The following is a 23436-nucleotide window of genomic DNA, read 5'->3' as shown; positions in this document are numbered from 1 at the left end:
TCACAAAATTACTGCCACATTCACATACTATGTTGTTGCAGGCACAGCAAATAAACACTGGGGGGCAGTATTTGCACCTGACATGCACCTGACATGCTGACAAGAAATGGTACAAATAAATCACAAACACACACACACACACACACACACACAAAAACACAGCTTGGAGGGTTCCAGTTTGAACTTCTCATTGGTGGCTGCAAGATAATCTGTCTCAGTGTTGAAATTTAAGTGACAATGTAAAGAAGGGTTTTAGCTTTGAAATGTCCTCAGCAGGGTCAGTGTGGACTGGTTTTGGTGTGTGTTTCTCTCAGACGACCGGGTAACTGGGTTCACATTGTTCCCGGCAGTCAAGAATCTGTCAAATTTACAAATTTACACACATTAATACAGTGCAGCACACTGACTCAATGTACTTCCCTTGATTTTGACTGAGCAGCATCTTACATTAATGCAGCAGTCAAGTTGTAAAAATTCACATTATCTATCTGAATGCTGAATTGCTTAAGTGACATTAAGTGCATTTAATTTAGTATTGTTAAAAGAAACTTAAATTTAGCAGACGTGTCTGAAGCAGCCCAGCTTCCTGTAAACAGCCTGTCAGTGATTTGAGGACAGACCCGTCAATCACACTGACCACACCCACTCATTTAGCGATCCTTGAGGCCTAATATATTTTTATCTATTAAAATATTTTTCAGATGGACCACAAGGACACAAGAATATGTGGCAAATCATAGTGAGTTGTGGGAGATTTTTTTAAGTAAAGGTTGGTGATTTTTGAATGGGAGTCTGTGGAATACAGAGGGTTTTTGGAGCCCCAGCTGGCCAACAGCAGTCTTGCACTTTCAGCCACTTCCATATTGGCCTCACTACGAGCTTGCCACCATTGACAGTAAGACTGCCTCTGTGTTTCAACCTATATTCTGTAGTGTTTTATTGCTTAACAGGGATTCTTTCACACATTGAAGTAACACTCAGACAAACACTACAAAGCCACATCTCTGCACGTCACCAGTCCGCATTTAAAATACACCTCTTCTTTATTTAAAGAGTAAAAACATCATACAGAAAAATGTAGTATTTTGTATATAAATGCAAGCTACAAAGCTGATGAGAGGGATGTTTTTAGCCCTCCTCTCTACAAGCAATACTTCAGCTTGAAAACATTTAATAAGAACTCTAATACTAGTAAGAAACAGATCAAATAAAAACATGTAACTATATCCTCAGCCAATAAATATCCTTTCTACCAGACATGTTGTCATAAAACATAATAAGAAAATATGAAAATGAGCAGTTAAAAAACCTCTCAAGATTATGGTACACGCTTTAAACTCCATGAGAGCAGAAACTAAAACCAGCTGAGCTGCACGACTCTGAGGTCTTTAAACCGCGGATTCTCTGCGACCGCTGGTTGGTTTATGTAATTAAACTGTAAAAAAAAAAAAAAATGTGTGTGTGTGTGATTATATGGAAGTGGTTACTTACAGTTGTAGAGATTGCATACAGAGCAGTCTGAATATGTGTGTGTGATTAGAATGGAAATCTGTACCAGCTGTTTGCAGAAAAGAAAGAAAAACACTGAAATGTTGTGGAAAATAACATGAATCATGTTTGTTTTTTGACTGACAGTTGTCTTTCCTCTTACAGGGGATGTAATGTTTCGCCTAAAACATACTTGGTGTGTTTTTTTCATATTCACCCATATTTACATATTTACATTATTTCATATGTTTTGATCTAGAAAAGTTGGATCTACCATTTCACCCGTGAAACCAGCCTGAAATAAGCCATTGGGTGCAGCAAGAGGAGCCCCTCTACAACATTTGGCCCCTGAATCTCTACATAAATCTAGTCTAAGAGCTTACAAAAGTCATTATTTTTCTAGTGGCTCACAGTGCTGTTTATACTTTTTAACAGTTTTAGTGTGAGTTGTGATTTTTAGGGTGAACTGTCCCTTTAATGCAGACTGTGGGAAAACGTGCACTGATTAATTACATTACTTTCTTTTTGATCAAAGGTTTTTTTGACTACATTCAACATCTTCAAGGTATGGAACCTCTGCTCACTCACAATTTCAGTGTGAGCCAACAATATTAAAAACAAACCAATACTTAATGTTGTAATCAAGTGTCATATGATCCAACATCAGATAAGTCCCTATTCAGTCTGTTCCTGACAAAAACATTCATGTGGCACTTGGTTGCAGACACCTCTCTGTGTTCTTTTTAAAGGTACATGCAGCTGAATAAAAGCAGTCCGCAGTGTTTAGTCCTGTTCACTACACACTAACAGTGTTTTGTGATTAAGTGAGTTTATGAAATGTGTGTATTACAATACACACACACACAGAAAGTGACACACAGCGAACACCCTGTGTGTCACTTTCTATATGGAAGCACAGTTACCAGGGTTAAGAGTGCAGCTGTCTCCCACCCTTCTAGCATCAGTTGTTGTTTTTTTAAATAATTCTTCATCACAAAGCTTAAAATGAAACTTGTCCACTCTGTTCCCACATGGCTATTCCTAACTGCTCCTGTTAGGGCTTTTGACAGTGGAGCAGCAGTACTTCAAGTTGAACTTCTCTGATACATCTGTGAAGTTAAAATATTATTTTATGTGATAATAAATACACTTATTACACGCCTCTTATCTCATAATAAGAAACAACTTCTTCCTGCGGGAGGTGGTTCTGGTTCCTGGTTGGATAACCTCCGTGCCAGCTGTGAAGCTGTCTCCAGATGATGAGGTCATCTTCAGCGAGGTAGTGTCATCATACAGCGTCTCTCTCTTCACCTGAGAGACAAACATGTGAATGAGAACCTTCTTTCTCACTTCATTGACCTGATGTGAAGCATAGTTTTTCCATTTCATGGAGTTATTCAGAGGGCTGGCAAACATTCATTGACACTCTCACCTAAAGTCATGCTGTGCATCATTTCCTTTCAAGCATTGACAAAAAAAAGGCTACTGATCTGTAGGTTGTACCTTCTACTGCCGGATGATGAAGAGGAGGAAAAGGGTCTCCCACCAAACAGGGAGTTCCTCTGCTCATGGGATGATGTCTTGGTTTCCACGGTGACAGGCTTCTGCTCAGGGATCTGAGCAACCTGAAATCTGTACATGGAAGATTTTAGATCATTTGTCCATGTAACGCTCAAAAATATAGAAAGACCTGTGTGTGTGTGTGTGTGTGTGTTTGATTAATTCCTACTGCTTGCCTTGCCTACAGGTAAAGGAGCAACACATTACTGCTACCTACCTCCCCACAGACAACACAGTGAGCTCTCCCTCCTTCTTCTCCTTCACTTCACTCCCTTCAACTTTTTCCTGTACAGTTTTTGGCACGACAGCTTGTGTGCGGTGTGTGTCCACACACACTCCCCCCAGCAGGAGGCTCTTTTGCTGGTCAGTGGAAGCATCCAAGGAGGGCAGGATGAGGGTCTGGGGGGGCTTCAGTGGATCTTTGAGAGAATCCAGGGGAGGAATGAGAACGGGCGGCCATTTCTTCTGGGCGCAACGGGTGCAGCGGTACCCGTGTTTGGGGGCCAGGCCAGACAGGCCAGAGATGGTGTGGAGGTGGGACTGATGGGGGCAAAGCCTGGGAAGGGAGCGGAATGGAGACAAGGGAGACAGCATGGGGAACCTGGGAGGGAAATGATGGAAATTTACAGTCATTTACACATCCTACAAATAGAGATAGTGAAAACAACTAAACTTAAAAAATGTTCAATGTGTAACAATTTATATTGGTGGGTGACCTGCAGTGACCTCCGATAACCCCTGTCAAAACCTCCCGCCATGCCTACATACAGTCTGCACAACAGTATGTACACACAAGCTTTCCAGAACTGTGTGTGTGTGTGCACTCTTTGTGTGTGTAAGAATGTTCTGGAAATGTAAACCTCACAGCGGACCCATTGAGCAGCAATTCACTCAGCGGCACGCCCACTGAGACCCCTCACTGTACATGGGGCGTACATACACATCTGAACAGGATCCAGTTACCATCATGTAATACTCTTGATAAGATGAGCTGCAGTGTCTCAGTGGGAGAAGCCAGGTCAGCAGCAGCTCCAACAACAGATTTGGAATTAAAGGTGACAAATGTTGACAATTCCAGTCAAACTGTCCAAGCCAAAGCCAAAGCACTGACTGTGGTTTACTGCGGCAGGTTTTGTGGACTTGTTAGGTTAAATTCTGATTACTCTAGCAATTTTAATGGTACATCTTACAACCTATAATCCAACCATAACTACACTTGGTCATGTAAATTGTGTGACTTCAAGCTATGTGACAGTCAGTGAGCTTCGCAGGAGACAGGCTGTGTAAGCCTCATGACTAGATGGCTGTTACAACTGCACGAGACGCCCACTGCAACCCGGAGGAAGTGAGTCACAGCCACAGGAAATGTAGCAGTCAAGATGGTGTGATGTGTGCTAAGGTGTCAGAGGCACAGCTTAGGTTTAGGTGTACATTTTTTGTTGTTTTTCTTACAATGTCTACAGTGTGGACAGTAACAGGGTTTTTATTATCATAGCCTCATGGGAAAGAACCTGCTTTCAAATTGTTCACCATCTTCTTGTTAAGACTGACCTTGAACAACATGACTGAGCAAAAATATGATGACATGTCTAATGTGTGTATGTGTGTTGTCTCATACTTGATTGAAGAGCCTTTGCTCATGGCCATCTGTTTGCTCTCGTACTCCAGCAGCAGCTCCTCCAGTGCAGCAGCGTTTTCTACAAACAGTGAGACCACACTCATTTATGACGTTCACAATACTGAAAGACTCATCATAATCAAAATCCTGTTTAAAGAAATGTAGTTTTGTATAGAAAGAGGAAGTTGTCCACATGTCTTTGGGGGAGTGTGATACACTGTGATGTGCTGCCACGAGGGGTTAAGTGTCTGTGACCACGAGCTCCTGTGTGACATCAGTGGCGGTATTTAGATGTATGTACCTTTCTTCTCGGTGATGAGGCGAACCAGGACACTGATGGTATCTTCATTCATGTCATCAGATATGTAGGGACAACTGTTTCCTGAAGGACACAAAAAAGAGTTTTTAATCACACACATCATTGATCCATCTGAATGGAACAATAACCACTCACATTTATAGTGGACATAATGCACTGTATGCTAATGTCTTTAAATATACTTTTAAAAATATCCATACATATGTATATATGCTACTTATATTTACAATACACACATTGCCAAACTTTAAGCACTAGTTCATACAGTGTGAGTCACTGCTGGGATATTGTGTTCCATTACTTGATGGGACTGATAGGGATAGATGTGGATGACTGAACAGCAGAGAATAGATATGGCTCCATAGTAACCCCTCCACCCTCCCCACCCCATCATCCCATAATAGTGAAGCACAGTGAGAGGAGATCAATGGGGAGAGTGCAGAATAGCTCGCTCAGCAATTATGCTCTGTTCAGTACAACTGAAGCACACAGAGCACACTCTGTGTGTGTGTGTGTGTGTGTGTGTGGGGGGGGGGGGGGGGGGGGGTTACTAGAGGACCCCAATGCCAGGTTACTCTGTGCATCTGTGAGCAAAATGTGACTGTATGGATGGTGTGTATGTGTGTGTATTTCTGTCCTCCTTGCATAAGCAGCATTAGTCTGTTGTTGGGCCGTAACAATAGCTCACACTGGCTGTTGCTATGTGTGGGGATAACAGCATCATTTTCACAGAGGCACTCATTCTCTTCTATTTAGTCCTTTAACAAAAGACAGACCCATGTGTTTGCCATGGTAAAGGAGCAGAAAGTTTCAGTCTGCTCACTTTAGATAGAAACAGATCTGACCCCACATTTAAACTCTCGGATTTGTTCTTTGACTTCTACTGTCACTGCCTTCCCTGATGAGGCAAACTTTTCTCTGCAGAGTCAGAGTTACTGATTTTAGCTCTGCCGAGGTAAGCCTGGCCTTGCTGTAATTCATCCCCACGGGGGTTCCCCCTGAATGGAGATGATGAGAAAAGTGCTGGAGTAAGAATTTCCTCTAACCTTAGATCCCTGTCAGGACTGCAGCAGACAGGCAGGCAGACAGACAGACAGCACACTGCAGCTATTCTATTATATAACTAGGATCAGGAAAATGCAGAGAGGTTTAAAGTTTTCCTCTGCAGCAGCGAAAGCTTCCCACTGACCTCTAATCACTTTTCCATTTTTATATCTGTCACTGCTGTATCCTACTTCAATACCTTACCTTAACTTCTGACATCTTTGCCAGCTTTACCTGACTTCCTGCTCCCCTGACTTTTCTCTTGTTTAACTAATCTATGAGCCCACTGCAACATTTGTTCTGACACATAGAGAAAGATGTCTTCACATCCTTTTACTGCAGAAAGATAGAAGCGACAGAACAATTGAGAAAGAAGAAACACAGAGAAGATGTAAACAAAGAGGCAAGGACCTGATTTAATTATTGATCTGGCTGGGAAAGGAGAGCTGGATAGTGTCATGTTCAGATCAGTAAGGGGGAGGAGTGGTGGTGTTAGCGAGCCAAGAAACTGGATGAATGTACAGCAGCGGGGATAGAGCTGGTGCATAGGCCTTCGGGGAGTTTCCCTTCAGGTGAAGGGCACGACTTAAGTTTCACAACAAAGTGCTCAGAGAGGAAGAAACCAAGGCAACACTCAAGACAGAAAGGCAGAGATCACTGACAGAGAGACTGGTGCTGTGACCTGTGCCTCCGCACATAAAATGAAAGTCCAAATTAGCAGTCCTCCATTACTTAATTAAACCACTAATTGTGAATATGTCTTACTGTATGAGTAAGCATGGTCGAGTACAAAGAGTCAGAGTACAGAGTAAAGCCTGAGCCTTCATTGTTGATACACAGTTGTACTTTAGTTAAGTCAGCACAGTCTAAAAAGAAGCAGAGGTCGTCATTGAAATGTAGGAGTGGACTAAATGAGATAGACTTGATTGTATCTCAGGTCATGAACTACTCAATCAGACTTTGTATTGTATATTGAGAATAATATTGAGGAAAATATTTGATGTGTGTATCTGTGACAGAGATGGATCATTAATCCATCTTTTTACATTTTAAAGACAGCAAGCTTTCCAAAGCAGCAGCTGCTGTGCTAATGTCTCTTGACGTGGGACTTGGTGTTGCAAAGTCTGATCTGCTGAGATGGCAGCTGTGCTCTGACGCGCCCTGTGCATTGCAGTGCTTTCATCCGAGCCTACGAGCAGCAGGCGAGTGAAGGCAAAGCCAGCTTAGCCTGTAAATCTGTTTATGCTTGTGCACTAAATGACAGTGACTGCTGGTCATCTATGCTGCCTGGTTGCTACAGGTAAGGAAGAATTAAATGCATGGACGCCGTGGGTAAATTGAGTGTAATACCTATTTAAAAGAGTAGATTACTACGAATTGAGGCAAAACTAAGTGCCTGAACTCCTTCTGTCACTACTGCCTTATGCCTTATGTGTTGACACATTGCATATGGATAGCAGCGTGAGTCTGTTTGGATGAAGAGGAATGAAGGCAGTGTCTCTAGTTTAGTGTTATAACAGCAACAGATGCGGCGTCACCTTCCCAGAATGGTTTAAATTAGCACACCAGGAATTCTCTGACAGGGTGCATTGGCACAGAATGGGTGTGGTGATGATTCCGATTAATAGCACCACCCCATTTTGTCTACTTTTCTTCCTCTGCCTTCCCCCTCACTTTTTAATACTTCCCTCTGTTTACACAAGCCGGTTTCTCTCTGACGTCAGCTCATGGGAATGCTTTTTTTCTCTTTTCAAACAGAGAAATTACAAGAATAACAGCTCAGGCTTAGAAAAACACAGCATGCCAGGTCAAAGTTCAAAACCACAGGGACAAAAATCCTTCCGTGTAGACTTGCGTGCAGTAACCTCTAGGAAATAAGTCTGCATAGACAGAAACTGCCCTTTGGCTTGGCATTGTCCTGACAACACTTGACCACATCGTGTGCGTGCATGTGTGCTAACTTGGCGTTTTTATGGCTGAACGTGACAACAACCTGCATGTAACTGCCACTTTCTATCTTCAGCTCCCCTTTCTTTCCTTCCTCTCACCTTCTTTCTGCGGTGTGGCAGTCTCTTCATCTCCTCCCTCTTTCTCAGCAGTGCAGCGGTATCCCTTCTTCTTCAGGATGTTGCAGATGAGGATACCTAGCAGGCCCATCACGCAGAATATGGGCACCAGTGCGAACACAGCGTACTCTGCCGTCTTCTCCTCTGCACTGCGCACAACTGTGCTGTTGGCTGGTCCACCTGCACCACTGGAAGGACCTTTACCCACAGTACGGACCGCTCTGACATGTGCAGCTGCTGAGAGAGGACGAAAGATCAGAGAGGCAGATGCAGAAACAAGGTGTTATCCTTAAAATGAGCTGCTTACCTTTCACACAGGGTTGCCCTGTTGCAGCGGGCTGAAACCTGCAAATGGACAACAGAGAAATATAAGCGCTTGTAAGAGAAATGTGGAAACCTAGTTTTATAACAAAATAAAAACTAATTAGTGGTTTTAGCCTGTGGCACATTATATCCAATGGTGCCTATGTGACTTACTGTATTTTAAGACAGAGGAAATTTAGAAAGTTTACGAGTAATGTTGAAGCTTAGACCTTTGATTGCCAGGCTCACAGCTGGACTAGGGAGGGGGATTAACCAGCAGGCAGGCAAGTAGCCTGGCAGCTCTTACCCAGTCAGACAGTCTCCACAGATGGCATCTAAAGATGCAGTGCCAGAGGTCGTGACCTTGCGGCCGAGCAGCTTACAGGAGGTGTGTGGACGGCAAAGTTCAGAGTCCAGTGAGTTTGAAAAGCTTCCAGTAGGGCATGACTGACATCTCACTTCTTCTGCTGGACTCTGGATCTGCCCACAAGCCTGGCAAGACAGAAAATGGGTATAAAAGAAGCTAAAATTACACACCATGAAGCTCCGCTCTCGTGATATCAACAAGGCCATCCTAGAGTCATACAGTGAGCAGGTGATCACCCCTCATTGTAGCTTACTTGCCACATGCATTTTAAGGAAGTGCTAAGCTTAAGACGTGCTTATATATCCTATACAACATGGCAGAATGCACATTAACAAAACACTGACGATAGGACCAGTCTTAGTTTGCAGTCAACAAAGAACAACTGGAAATAAAAGTTGTTATAAATTTGGCATTTGAGTGTGTTGTCTCACCTGGGATGGCTCTTGGCCTGCAGGACATTGCAGACACACACACCCTTCTCCCCACCGACACTGCACTGCTGCAGTCCCACCACAGCCAAACACCTGGAAAACAAGCAGGAGTCAGTAAGAGGCCCACATACGTCCTTTTTTTTCCACATATATGCCCAAATTTACCGTGAGAAGGACGAGAGCTGAGCAGCAAAGGTGGTTCCTCATCTTCTTCAATGTATTCTTCTATGTACATATGATCTACACAAAAGACAGAAGGAAGGTTAAGGACAAAGTGATATAATTATAAGTGATGTTTGTTTCACACACACACACACACACACACACATTCATGGAGTGCATGAGTACACTCACACTAAACCACACCAGCTCACATGGCTAAAAAACACCTGAGTCATTTTTGCGACACAGCACAGTGACTCGAGCAGCAGGGAGGTAAGCAGCAGTTGTAAATGCTGTAAATAACATTTAACATGAATCAGGATCTTTTTGTGAGCAGCAGTGAATGAAGCAGGGATTTTACAAAGCTATTTTTGAACTGTAGGCACTCACAAATTCTGCAACATGTTAATTTACCAACTTTATCAAATGTGACATTATCAGCTCCTGGGCCACTGAGAACACAATCTGTTTATGGATAAATGTAACCACTATCAAGCTTTTTAGTCCACAGAATTAAGATGATCATGTGTATAGGTCTGTATGTTACAGCAAACAATTGCCATCTCTAAAGCTGGCTCTCCAAAATCACTCATCACTCCCTACAGTGTATCTACATACACATATGCTGACAAAGCAAGTGGATGAAAGCATTTTTTAAATATGTTTAATATACTGTAGCCTCAAAGATTAAATCTTACATTTTAAAATGTGTTTTCTGGACCACAATCAAAGCATTATAACTTTACTATGAGTTTTCTTTTCTGTCATAAACTCTCATGCCAGTACATGAATGACGACCCAGTCCTTATGAATATTGCAACATCAGATGACTGACACAGCAGAATATGCCATAAATTGATAGCACAATGTTTTTCTTCCAGGAGGAGAGGACACAACACACACACACACACTGTTTACATGTCATAAAAAGCATTTGAAAAATCAGCAGAAAAGAAACTTCACTCAGACTGAGACAGTGAAAAAAGAGAAAACAGACAGAGCAGCATACTTACTCCAGACCTGCAGCAGATTAGACACAGTTGCCGTGGCAACTCGGTGAGGATGCTCTGAGTGCAGCTAAAATGCTGAGTCAGGACCAAACTCAAATTAAACACAAACTTTCTAACTACAGTCCAACAGCACTTCACTACTTGGTATACCTTAAAAAATAAAAAAGGTAAATAAATGATTGTAAAATTGTAGGGATTTATCTGCAAAAAGGGAAAAAGAAACCCAAATGAGTTGCAGAAGTGACACAAAACTCGTGTCTGTGGAGCTGAATGCAAAATTCAGTGTACCTGCCTGTGTCTTATACTGTAACTGTGACCACAGACACACCCCTAAAGGCATAAGACATGCCCCTTCAATCACAGCCAAAACAGTGAGAGTCTGTGTGTGTGTGGGGGGGTGGACATGTGTGTGGGAGAGGCCATTTTTAATGTGGCTCTTCACCTTTGACCACACAGCACTACACAATGTTTTAAATATTAGTTACCAAGTAAATCAACACTTCTCTACTTAAACCCATTCATTCTCTCACTACATGTGGTCACTCACACACACACACACACACACACACACACACACACACACACACACACACACACACACATCAGGTCAGACACATACACAGATACGCAACATCTGTAACCCCGGCCAGCACCAAGCTGTGCCTTGTACAAACAAGAAAATAAAAATGCTATGAGTTTATGATTTGGGTCCGATGGGGCCCTCATGCCAATGACAGGCTTCTGAGGCATAATTTCAGGGGTGAAGAGAAAGATAGGGCACTGGTAGAAAAACCACCAGCTCGAAAAAACAACACAAGGCTGAAGGACGAGGGCCGATTCAGTTGTAGCGGAAGAGAGAAGAGAGGGAGGCAGAAAGCGGCAGGGAGTGACACTGCTAAAACTCCAGCCTGATAGCATGATATATATAGAAGCATTTGTTAAAATGCCATTCAGGCTGGAGCAAGAAGCTAATTACAAGTCACATCCGGGCACATGCAGCTACACACATGCAGCTTTTGCTCGTACAGCTGAAAAAGGGAAAAATGATCAATAAAACGACAATGATAGAGAGAGCAAAACAAAAATGGGACCTACAATTAAGTACCTCTTTTTTGGGAAAGTGTCAAATAACAAATTGGACCGGGTTAGAGGGGTAGAGGAATGTTGGCTTTCCACAGAGAACCTCACTCGACCTCTAGAAGTGCAGTCACTGAATCAACTGTACTAAAAACTGCAGCGGAGCACAGAGTGAGGTGAAGCTGAATTAATGTGTGATGGAGAGATCACATTCAAGATAAAAAAAAAGTTATGTTATTTCATTATGCACCATTTGACTGTGTAGGAGTCAGTGCAGCAGCAACACGTGCAGCACACATGTATTTAAAATACACAAGGATGTTAAAGCATGTCCAATAAAGATGCTCCACATGTGCTCACTGCCCTTAGAAGTCATTCACAGCTGGGCAATACAAGCCATGTGATGAATTTGCATTTAAATCCAGTTTGTCTGAGGTTTTCTCCACAAACCCACTACAGAAGTGACCACCACACGTGGGACTCCCACTGGACCTTGGGAGCACATGACCTCCTCGGTGTCCATGCATGGGTCTGCTCGCCTTCCCTTCCCACCCTCAGACAGAAGAAAGACTCGGGACAGGCATCAGTAAAGACTTTACCGTAAGTTCATCAAATACTCATTTGTATTTAAATTGGTGTTATTCATGCATCTATCATTCATTTCTCCCAAATCTTCTTTCCTGCTCTGTCTGTGGAGCAGTCCTCCTCCTCCTCCTCCTCCTCCTCCTCATCTTAGTTGTGAATCCAGGCTGGTTTGCAGGTCGGACATTTACCTTTCATTGTAGCGGCAGTTAAGATTCTTTCATGCTTCTTTTTTTAAGCACACATTTATCTTTCCTCAGTTCAGAATACAGAAAAGACACCAGCACAGACCTATTGGCCCTGACTGGAGGCCTAATTCCATGATGTTGCATCTCATTGGAGTCATATCATTTTTAATATTCAAGTTATAAAAAGTATATTGTCTATTGCTGCTGTCTACATCACTCCTAAGGCACATGCCACCACAGTGACATGCCTTAAATCATCTTCCAGAGCAGACGCTAAATAACCCCTGTCACACAAGTTGGAGCTCTTTGTCCGCTTGTTGTAACATCTCATATATTTTCCTTCCACGTGCTCTTCCTCTCTGTCTGTTACGTGCCGGTATTTGTTGTGTGTATGTCTGTCTCTGTTTTCTGTGCAGGTTTCCAAGTGCTTCCAGTGAACCAAGTGGATCATCCACACCTTAGGCCACTTGGCCCTCGTCAGCAGAAGTATATCAACTGGAGGTGTGCACATGGCCAGGGCCAGTGTGGGCCAACTTGTGGACGCACACACCATGCGTCTTTGCTCTGTCCAGAGGGACTAGAGCACGATAATCAGCGCTGATCTTTTTAGTTTTGCTTTTGTGTTTAATTTATTATTTTGTTATTCATTTAAGTTAATAAATTTAATTAATAGTCACTGTTTCCGACTGCTGTCTCTTTCTCAGGCCTGGGTAACATTATTGTTGCTTCCCCTCATCCCCTGGACTAACTGGGGAACGTAACAAATGGGGGCTCGTCCGGGATTTCCTACTGAGGGAGAGTTCCAGCAAGGTCTCGGTGACTATGTAGCTTTGTTGTAGCCATGTAGCCTGCTGGAAGCCTTGTGGTAAGTGTGAGCTTTAACCCCATTGACTGTCTTCCCAGTTTAGAATAGGTGAGTGCCCAGCTGGTCTGCTAGCAGTCCTTCCATCGGACACTCTTTTGTTATTTTGCCTTTCTTATTTTCGGAGCTAATCCTGGGTGGGGATCCAGTTCCCTGGCGGGGGTAGGCTTTCCAGGGCCTCGGCCACTGGAGTTCAGCCTTTAAAGACGCCTCGAGCCCGGCACGCTCCAGAAGACAGTTAGGTGAGTTTGTTTGGGCAGAAACTGGGACAGTCTGTGTAGAAACTCTGTATGGTTTAGCTTGTGTGTTAGCATGCGCTTTGTTCGTGTGTTCTCTGCTGCAAGCAGAGGTGTGTTTAGCGTACGCTTCGTCCTTTGTGTTTTCTCTGCTGTAGGCAGAGGTGTGCGAGTGTGCACTTTCGTTCGTGTGTTTGTCTGCTGGAGGCAGAGGTGTGTGTGCACACTCGGTTTTCATGCGTGTTAGCGTACGTTTCGTTGTTCTCTGCTGCGAGCAGGGGTGTGTGTTCGCGTGTGCTAAGACTTTGAGTTTCTCTGCTGTGGGCAGAGGTGTTGCCGGGCGTGATTTGTGGTGCTGCCGGCCATAGTAGTGGCTGTGGCGGTAGCGTGTGTGGCCATGTGGCCTGTGATTCCATTAATGCAAAGGCAGAACTGGTTCTCTGGGCAGGACTTTCTGTTTCGTGTAATGGGATCACTTCGTATGTGTTAACCCTCTAGTTGGCAAACCAGGGGTTTGCTTTTATGGGAGGGGGTGTTACGTGCCGGTATTTGTTGTGTGTATGTCTGTCTCTGTTTTCTGTGCAGGTTTCCAAGTGCTTCCAGTGAACCAAGTGGATCATCCACACCTGAGGCCACTTGGCCCTCGTCAGCAGAAGTATATCAACTGGAGGTGTGCACATGGCCAGGGCCAGTGTGGGCCAACTTGTGGACGCACACACCATGCGTCTTTGCTCTGTCCAGAGGGACTAGAGCATGATAATCAGCGCTGATCTTTTTAGTTTTGCTTTTGTGTTTAATTTATTATTTTGTTATTCATTTAAGTTAATAAATTTAATTAATAGTCACTGTTTCCGACTGCTGTCTCTTTCTCAGGCCTGGGTAACATTATTGTTGCTTCCCCTCATCCCCTGGACTAACTGGGGAACGTAACACTGTCTGAGCTGTCGATCCTGTAATTGCATTTTTATTGTTTGCATGTTTTCCTTTTTTCATAGCCCGGCTTGTTGTACGCCTGTGTCAGACATGTGCTTTGGTTTGGACTCAGGGAGATGTGTGGGCTGAAGCAACAGATAAAAAAATATGAGACACAGCAGAAACAAAGGGAGAGCAGAGGAAGAGCAGGACATAACAGGACATTAACACCTCCCAGAATATCCCCGCAAAACACAACAAAGACGTCCAAAGACACCGACACCCACAGTGCTTTTGTCACTTTATGTGACTGAATTAAAACAGGGTAAATTTGAAGCAATACCACAAAAGAAAGGGAGAGGAGAGCGACGACTTTTCCTAAACTTTGTAAAACAGTAATTACCCAAAACCCTCCGTGCTGTTGTTTGACACATAGCTACAAATAACAGGTGGCGACAACATCAGATGACCAGTCACATTTTCTGTTGTGTTCAGCTGAGCTAAAAATAGCAATAATAAAGAAGTAATGGCAAATCCTGGACAAAAACATGCACATTATTCTGCTCTGTGGTGGCTTTGGAGGCGAGGGCTTTAGCCAAATGTGTTGGGAGAGCTTTTTCTGGCTGCTTGATGTCATGCTGAGAAATCCTACCGGATGAAGCTGTGAAGGAAGGAAGCAACCACAAAAGAGGAAACACAAGAATGAGTGGAGCTCTTCGCCTTTCAGTCTGAGGTGACTGAGCGGCATGGCAGACCATGGGTGAAGCAGGGTCAAGCCAATTTATTGGTTTTCTGAACAATGAGCTGTGTTTGTGAAGTGGACAGGACTCTGGTTTGATTTTTTAGTGTCGAGTCTAGACAGAAATATTCCAGTCATGCTGACAGATCAAACATATTTCAGTTTTGAGGCTTGTTTTCGCAGAGAGAAATCGTCATCATAACTCAGCAACTGAAGAACAATCTATTGTATATATTTACACATATACCAACACAGCTTGGATGAGACATAAACATCAGACTGTGACATCATGGCTAAAGAAGAAATGAAAAGAGAGACAGTGTATAAAATATGCAGCTTGAAACTGGATTACAGTGGACACACAACACATGAGTCGCCTCAGTGCAGACTACTGTATTGTTTGACTGTAAAAACAGAGACCGGAAGGCTGCAAACTTAGCTTTGCTAAAACCCATTGACCAGTCATGGTGATTAAGCCGCTTTCATCTACTGTTTAAACAGAAACACGTGAAAAAAATGGCCACTAAACAACACAATACAGGTAGTGCCGCACTGAGCGAATCCCAACCTCTTTGTCCCTGAAGCCCCACCAGCATCTGAGGTATTGTCGTCAACCTCCATTCTCTTTTTATTAAAGAGAATGTAGACAGATCTGAGGCTGGTATAAGCAGAGTGATGTAGAGGGAGGTAGGGAGATGAAAATTTGAGAATTTGGTACATGCTCCCAAGTGCAGTAAGCCTAAAACTCCATTGAGAACACCTTCTTTCAGTTACTTTTTTGCCATTTTTGAGTCACATACTAGCACTCAGGTCATCAATAGTACAAGATACTTAATTTAATTCAACACTTTCATAAGGAAAGTTGATTTTGACAGTTCAGGATTAAATTTTCTTGCTTTTGTTTGAGACACTATATGAGAATAAATGCCAGTGACTTGCTAAATATGGAGGACAGTCCACAGAATTAGATCCTTTATTACTAAATCCAGCTTTATACAGCTTCCACGCAGCAGAGACATTTTGGATCATATCATACCACTGACACTGATCATGAATCGGCTCATGCTTTCTTAAGACTTCCCTCTCTGTCACAATGCACAAAGACCCAATTAAAAAGGTCAACCAGCAGTTCTCATGCCAATAATGGCTACCTATTAATCCCACTAGGTCACGCAGCATGTCCAGGCCTCGGGAAACACCTCGTTGTGATGCACATGAGCATCATCTTACGGGCCAAGGAATGAAATACAAAAGAAAATGCTTGAGGTGGCAAAACAAAGGTTTAAGGTAATTACACTCCATTGTTCATCAGACATTTCGTGGACTGAGAGATAATGTGCACGTGCGTGACAACGACGTGATCAGAACAACCATACCCTGCGTTAGACCTCACAGAGGTGCCCATTATCGGCGAATGAAAGGCCGATTTACGCCAACACTTTCTACGTTAGTGCTCAGACAATGTCTCATTATGGGTCTGATAACCGGGCAGGTGTCTTCCCCTCTGTAACACGTCTGCAGGTACATTTTCTCTCGCTGTCTCCATCCTCGAGTTTGCATGATGTCATTCGTCATGTTTTCCACTGGAACTGTACACCAGCAGCAGAAACTTACCGGGCCTCTCCCATGTCTCGGCTGCACACCGGCCTGTCAGACATCACTTAGTGAGGGAACACGAGAGACCCGAGAGAGTGGAGAGGGGGGTCACAGGGCAGCCAGAGAGGAGAACGTTAAGACTGTCCCAGTTTCCTGCAGCTGCCATGAATGAAAACTGCTTTCCTTGGGTTTTGGTCGCACAAACGTGCAGATGTCATGCAGATGCCTCAGGCACAATCACACTTTTGTTGACTTGCATGAACAGCAACATGAGAGCCTGATTTTGTCCATATTTCACTGACCCTCAATTGTGCAGTTTAATTTATTCTACCCTGAAATTTTGCTTTTCATCAGTGCTTAATTACAAACAACCCTAAATTAGCAGGCCTAAAATTAAAAAACAAAAAAAGGGGGACAGGAACACGCTGTTATTATTTAACCCACCAGAAGCCAACCACAAACCATTTCTGACTGCAAAACAACCCTCAAAAGGACTCAAGGTCTGCTTTTGTAAAAATGTGTTCAGTTGTTTTTCAGGCTCTCCCGTTTTCCCTTACATCATCACCGCCATCATTAGCAGTGGATGGAAATCAGCTCCTCGTGTTCCAACACCTTCAACCGTGATTCACCGCTTGCGCACTCAGGCCACGTCTATAGTAAAGTCAGGATGCACGAAAACAACACTTCCAACATGTTATCTCTATTTGTCCGACAAATACAAAGGATTCAGTTAATTACTGTTTTAGTCGCAGTAAAAATCTGTCCTAGAGGTTGAGCAGTTCAGGAAAACAGGATTTTCACCCTGCCAGCTGTATATTCCATCATGCATCACTCTGGATTGTTTTTAATCAAAGTCAAATCATCAAATCAATTTTAATTAATCAAATCAAATTTAATTTTTATCAGAATGAGAGGAAACAACAGCTCAAAAACTGGATGCATCGTGCTGCAGCATCATCTAACGACGGTAGCATTAGGGATGGCTACGATTTCTATCTCGATTATTTCTGGCATGTAGCTTGTAACGATACATATGACTAATCAGCCAAGAACCATGAAAGGAGATCCAGCATTTATTTAAAACACTCAAGGAATGAGTGCACACTGTGATCTGTCCTGATATCGACTACGATTTATAGACTTGATATCAGATAACTGGTCTGATCCATCAATTCTACAGCAACATAGGAAACATTACAACAGCGAAGTCTCCTCCAGCAGATATTGGAAAGAATTCCACTCAGCCGAGAATCCGCGGTACGTTTAGTCAGTGTGTTCCTTACGACCAAACTAAGCGCTGGAAGAACGTAACGCAGGTTGATTTGCACAGACACACATTTAAATGTGAAATTGTCCGGTTTGTTTATTTGTTTGTTTTTTCTGCTGCTGTTCTACAGTCTGAGTGAAAACATGCTCTAGTGTGGTACATATTCCAGTCACAGGTTCATTTGCGCAGACACATTTTTTAACTTGAAATAATCACTGATGTGGCTTTTCTGAACTTATTTGTCTATTTGTCTGTTTAATTTTAATGTTGACATGCTTTGTGACCTTAAGATAAAAACATTTGAAGTTACTTTAAATGTTTGCTTCATTATTATTTTGAAGCAGTTTGTGCCTCAATATTATCAATACATATTTCCATGGCTGGTTGGTGCCTAATCACCAGCTTAACCTGTTAGAATGAAGCAGTTAACTTGACCAATGATTTGTCGGTATCATGCTAGAACACTGTGCCAATTTAGAGTCAAAAACATGTAAGTGCAATTGTCATCAATTAATCGTCAAATTAATCATTATCGGCTAAATGCCACAATTAATCGTGATTAATTTTTTTGCCAATATCGCCCAACCCTAGGCCCAAGAAGGAAACATGTTGGTTGCCATCTAGTTTTTGAGTGCAGAAACCCAAATGCTTATTTTAATAGATGATTTCTGCGGGTCAGTGAGTCCACACACACATTCACTCTTTGAAGAGGTGGAATCCAGAAAGAATGGAGACTTTAAACTTAAACCAGACCTCTAGGAATGTAAAATATGTTAAGCAACTCAGTATGTGTGTGTACGTGCATACGATAAAGAAATGTATGTAGAAATGAAAAAAAGGAAATCAGATTACATAATATCAGCATAAAAGTCAATTTGCCACCCTGCGGTTTGCCTTTATCATGCAACCTAACCACAGACACGCACAATCACATATATTTATAGACGTGAATATGCTGTGTTTTGAGTTGTATTCAATAACGCTATAAAAGTGCTGCTACTGACGAGAGGTTCAAGTTCCTGCTTTGTTGCTACATTGTCATTACTCAGCGGTTGTTTTGAAACGGGGCATGTCTGTAGCACTTCTCACATGAAGGGATTGAATGGATCCTCTCCAAAACATGACTGACACACACACACAGTGCCTCGTCACAAAGAGATTGACCCAGACATGCTGGTGTGTGATTTGCTCTGGCAGCTAAAAGCCAGCGATTGGTTACTGGCACGTTCAGCTAGCAGGTTGTGGTCACTTTCAGATTTGTCTTTTCCTTTCCAGCTCTGGGTTATGTGTGGGAGTTGCGCATGCCTGCCGTCTTTTTCCACATTTCTTATTTTTGAGACCGTGTCATTAAACAGCATACAGTAGGGAGTGACAGGAAAGATAGACGAGACAGAGGGGAAAGGTCACCAGGCCAAGGAGGGCACGAGCACCGCACTGCCTTTAGCCACAAGGAGGAGACTCGAGTATATGTACCTCAAAACTGTACCCAAACAATGTGCTACTAATACAGTTTGTTTTATTTTATATACTCCACATTATTTCAGTTTAACCTGGTCTCTCGGTGTATGTTGTGTTATCAAAGGGGTTTTCCAGCTACGGGCTGAATGGAAAATGCAATTCACTCTGTTTGGGATACATGTGACATAGGGTTGGGCGATATTGGCAAAAAATTAATCACGATTAATTGTGGCATTTAGCCGTTAACGATTAATTTGACGATTAATTGATGACAATTGCACTTACATGTTTTTGACTCTAAATCGCCACATTGTTCTGAATTGATACTGACAAATCATCAGTCAAGTTAACTATTCATTCTAACAGGTTAAGCTGGTAAGTAGTGATTAGGCACCAGCCATGTTTGAAATATGTATTGATAACAGATGCACAATGCACAAACTGTTTCAAAGTAATAATGAAGCAAACATTTAAAGTAACTTTGTCCTTCAAATGTTCTTATCTTAAGGTCACAAAGAAGTGCATATCAACATTAAAATTAAACAGGACAAATAAGTTCAGAAAAGCCACATCAGTAATTATTAAAGTTAAAAAAAAATCTGTCTGTGCAAATGAACCTGTGACTGGAATATGTCACACACTAGTGCATGTTTTCACTCATACTGTACAGCAGCAGCAGAAAAAACATTACAAACAAACTGGACAATTCCACATTTAAATGTATGTGTGTGCAAATCAACCTGCCTTACGTTCTTCCAGCGCTTAGTTTGGTCGTGGGGAGCACAATGACCAAACGTATCGCGGATTCTTGGCTGAATAGAATTCTTTCCGATATCTGCTGGAGAAGACTTCGCTGTTGTAATGTTTTCCTATCTTGCTGTGGAGTCCTTAAATAAAGATCGGGAAGCAGCTTCTCCAGTCAGAGTTCATTCCTTTGATCCGAGCAAACATCCAGTTGCTATGGCAACAACCAACGCTCCACGCTTCACACCTAATGCATGTCGCATATGCGTGTGCGGCACTATACACTACAGCTGTAGCCGGCATTGTGGCCTTGTCGCGCTTTCTTCAGCTTTCTTCGGCTTTCTTCGGCTTTCTTCGTGCTCCGGCTTATGGTGACAGACGTTGAACCTCTGTTAGGAACGTGCTGCTCTGCATCATTTAACTGAATACCACTGTCTTCCGCCATTATTGTTATTGTGGGCTCACATGTGTGCACTTGAGGGTGATGGTGAGTGTATGTCTCACACAAAAATGTGTCATCATGACGAAACGCGACTAATCGCCGTAACCGATAAGTGGCAAATATTAATCGGTGACAGTTTTTCTGACGATTAATTGCACACAATATGATTTTGTGTCACCAATGTGACAGCACAGACACGACCTTTGTCAGCTTCACATACAAAAGAGCTGAGACATTCGGGAAGTAACTCTTCTCCAGTGAATAGACTGAACCGACCTGCAACATGACTCCCTTACTACAATCTCAAATGGAGAAACAGCTCTCTGAGGAGAGTCTCATCCTGTGAAATTTAGGAAACTATTCACCAAAACTTATATTTCAGCCTGGGTGTGTATGTACATGTATGTGAGCGCATGTTAAGAGTGTCATGCTCGTGCCAGCATCTCTCCAGGTTTCTGTGACTAGGTCTCCCTGTAATTATCCAATCTTCCACTAATCTGTGTGTGCAGACTGCGAGCTGCGGTCACTGCAGTGGGAATTTCTTTGGCATTGAAGTTCCTGGCTGACATTGGGGAGGCAGGCAGGCAGGCAGCTGAGGCACGGGGATGGAAGACGGTTGGGCAGCATTCCTGACTGCTCTGGTTGACATTGATGACAGGATTGATGGGTTAATCAAAGCTTAGCCGAGTCTTTGACTACCACACACACACACAGAGAGAGAGGTGAAGCAGTGCATCTGTGTGTAACCTCATGTTTGTTATCAACTCCGAGCTGCAGCATGCACACACACTTTTTCACCCCTATCTACAGCCCCACCTTCCTCTCTCTTCTTGCTCATCCTTCCTTCACTCTTTGGGTGTACAGTAAATGTTGGGTGGGGTTGGACGTGAACTCTGCTTTTAAACTCCTAATTAAAGCACCTGTGTGTGTACAATTATAAGTGTGCAGCAGTTAACTGCAACACCACAACACACTGGACATTACTACATGGTGCTTTTTGCCAAATAATTGCATCTACAGTTCAGTAATCTCTGCTAATCCCTCAGTGGTCAATCTTCAAAATTATTTTTAAAAACTCTACTTGACTCCTAAACAGGCCAACACATTACTGTCCTCTCGAAAAAAATCATAAAAACTAACCAATGTGGTTATTTTCAAGTAAGACCAATATACTTTTGTGACTATAATGATACCATGGTGCTTAGTGTTGTTATATATAAACTGTAATCTGAGACAAAAACTCAGTCCAAGAGCTGGCAGACGAGAACAGCTGTCCACAGTTCAGAGAAAGTTAGTCTGAAAGCCTTCTGAAGCCCACTTCCTCTATTGCCTTATTTGAATCAGTTTAAGAGACACCAAATCAGGAGACGCCATAATCTCATCTCAGTGGGTTGGTGAAAGCACATGACAGGAAACAGGAAGTCTATCTTCTCATCAAATATTTGTTCACATCACCTGTGATAGGATGTTGAATAAACATTATAAATCCATCCTTAAAATGACTGCATTGTAATAATAACGGGCTGTGCACGGCCCTCCTCTGGTGAGAGTGTGTGTGTGCAAAGTCAAGGAATTTGGACACAGACAATGGAAGCCTTCTGCCAAAGATCACAGCCTTGACCTTGGTGTCTGTGGTGTGTGTGTGTGTGAGCAGGGTGCCTGCCCTCATTGCTCACTGTGGTGGGCTCATTACGCAGCAGTACTGCCAAATCCACTGTAGTACAGGGTTAATAAGTGACAGTGACCTGACAACTTGAAACATATGCAAATGATGCATGAGTGTGTAAGTTAATATTAATACTACACATAGAATTTTATTGTGGATTTATTTTAACCAGCTGGCTTCAATGACCATTATTAAGTTCATAAAAACAGGCCAGAATGTGAAAATAGTTACACGCACACAGCCAGGTCTGTGAGCCTTCATTAAAAAGAGAGGAGGAGGATCGTACTACCAGTGAGGTCATCACGTACTCAGGGAGTACGTCAAGCATGTGCTCATTCTGTCAGCAGACAGCACGGCTCTGCACAGAGATAGTAAGTTTAATCTTAAACAGGTGTTCAGTTATCTGTGGCAGAAACATCGTGATATTTATCAAATGACTAAAAGCTGCAGCTGTAACCTATACAAATATAAACTCAAACTTTATTGCAAACTTACAGACAGACAGTATCACTGCAAAGTTAGCCGAGGAGCGCGCAGCAGAAGTTTTAACTCTGTTATAAACACAAAGTTTTCTCACACACATCTAACCGTGTTCATTTAAAACAGGTTTTTGTCTCAAGCCGTCACCTCCATTCAGACAAACAGCACCTTTCTAGCCCAAAAGTATCACTGTGTGCTACACATGCTATCTCGACGAGGTGAAGTCATCTCAACACGTTACCTCCGTGCGTAAAAGTGGTCATAGTGTGCGGTAAGAGAAGCCCCACGCCGGGCTGACACAACATAACAACACAGTGCTTCAGCAGCCATTCAGAAAGTTGTCAGACTTACCGGTTTGGTGAATAAATGGATTTGAAATCAGAGTTCAGAGACGAGCATCACCGGCTGCAGAGGGACGAGTTGGCACGTGAAGCTAATTAAAATGCGTGAGAATGGACGAAAACCGCAAAGCCGGTAAACGAGGTCCACACTTTATCTGCCTCTCTGCCTCCTGTGTGTGTGTGAAAAAGCATAACAGTGAGCTGGCTCAGTGAGCTCACACTGCGTCACCGCTGCAAGCTGAAACCCCCGCCACTGTGTGTGTGTGTGTGTGTCAGTCTGTGTGTGTGTGTGTGTGTGTGTGTGTGTGTGTGTGTGTGTGTGTAAACCCCCCTCTGTTGGTCTTTCCCAAGCAGGTGGCTGCAGCTCACAACCTGGCGGAAGAAGAAAGTAGGTCTTCTTACATAGAGTCAGAAAGCGTTCAATACTGGTTAAGATGATTAAGAATAAGACAAATTATATAACCTAACTTAAATGTAT

The 23436-nt window shown here is 42.9% G+C and overlaps 1 protein-coding gene across 2 annotated transcripts; it reads right to left on the bottom strand.

The window, feature by feature from the left end:
- Positions 1 to 1138: 1138 nt before the first annotated feature.
- relt (RELT TNF receptor) lies at positions 1139 to 23118 on the bottom strand. Of its 2 annotated transcripts, none has more exons than XM_028419651.1 (11): positions 22969 to 23118; positions 9362 to 9436; positions 9197 to 9289; positions 8706 to 8890; positions 8403 to 8440; positions 8078 to 8332; positions 4968 to 5048; positions 4667 to 4745; positions 3266 to 3649; positions 2992 to 3120; positions 1139 to 2799 (listed from the first exon to the last, which is right to left on the bottom strand). In XM_028419651.1, exons 2-11 carry the CDS (start codon positions 9401 to 9403, stop codon positions 2796 to 2798), a joined length of 1290 nt encoding a protein of 429 aa, XP_028275452.1. In that variant the 5' UTR covers positions 9404 to 9436; positions 22969 to 23118; the 3' UTR covers positions 1139 to 2795. The 2 variants fall into 2 exon arrangements, with proteins under 2 accessions (XP_028275452.1, XP_028275453.1); XM_028419652.1 differs by having other exon boundaries at positions 8078 to 8329.
- Between the last annotated feature and the right edge of the window lie 318 nt (positions 23119 to 23436).

This window comes from Parambassis ranga, chromosome 13, assembly GCF_900634625.1.
Source record: "Parambassis ranga chromosome 13, fParRan2.1, whole genome shotgun sequence".
Classification (NCBI taxonomy): domain Eukaryota; kingdom Metazoa; phylum Chordata; class Actinopteri; family Ambassidae; genus Parambassis; species Parambassis ranga.
This window is presented reverse-complemented; position numbering and strand designations above follow the sequence as displayed.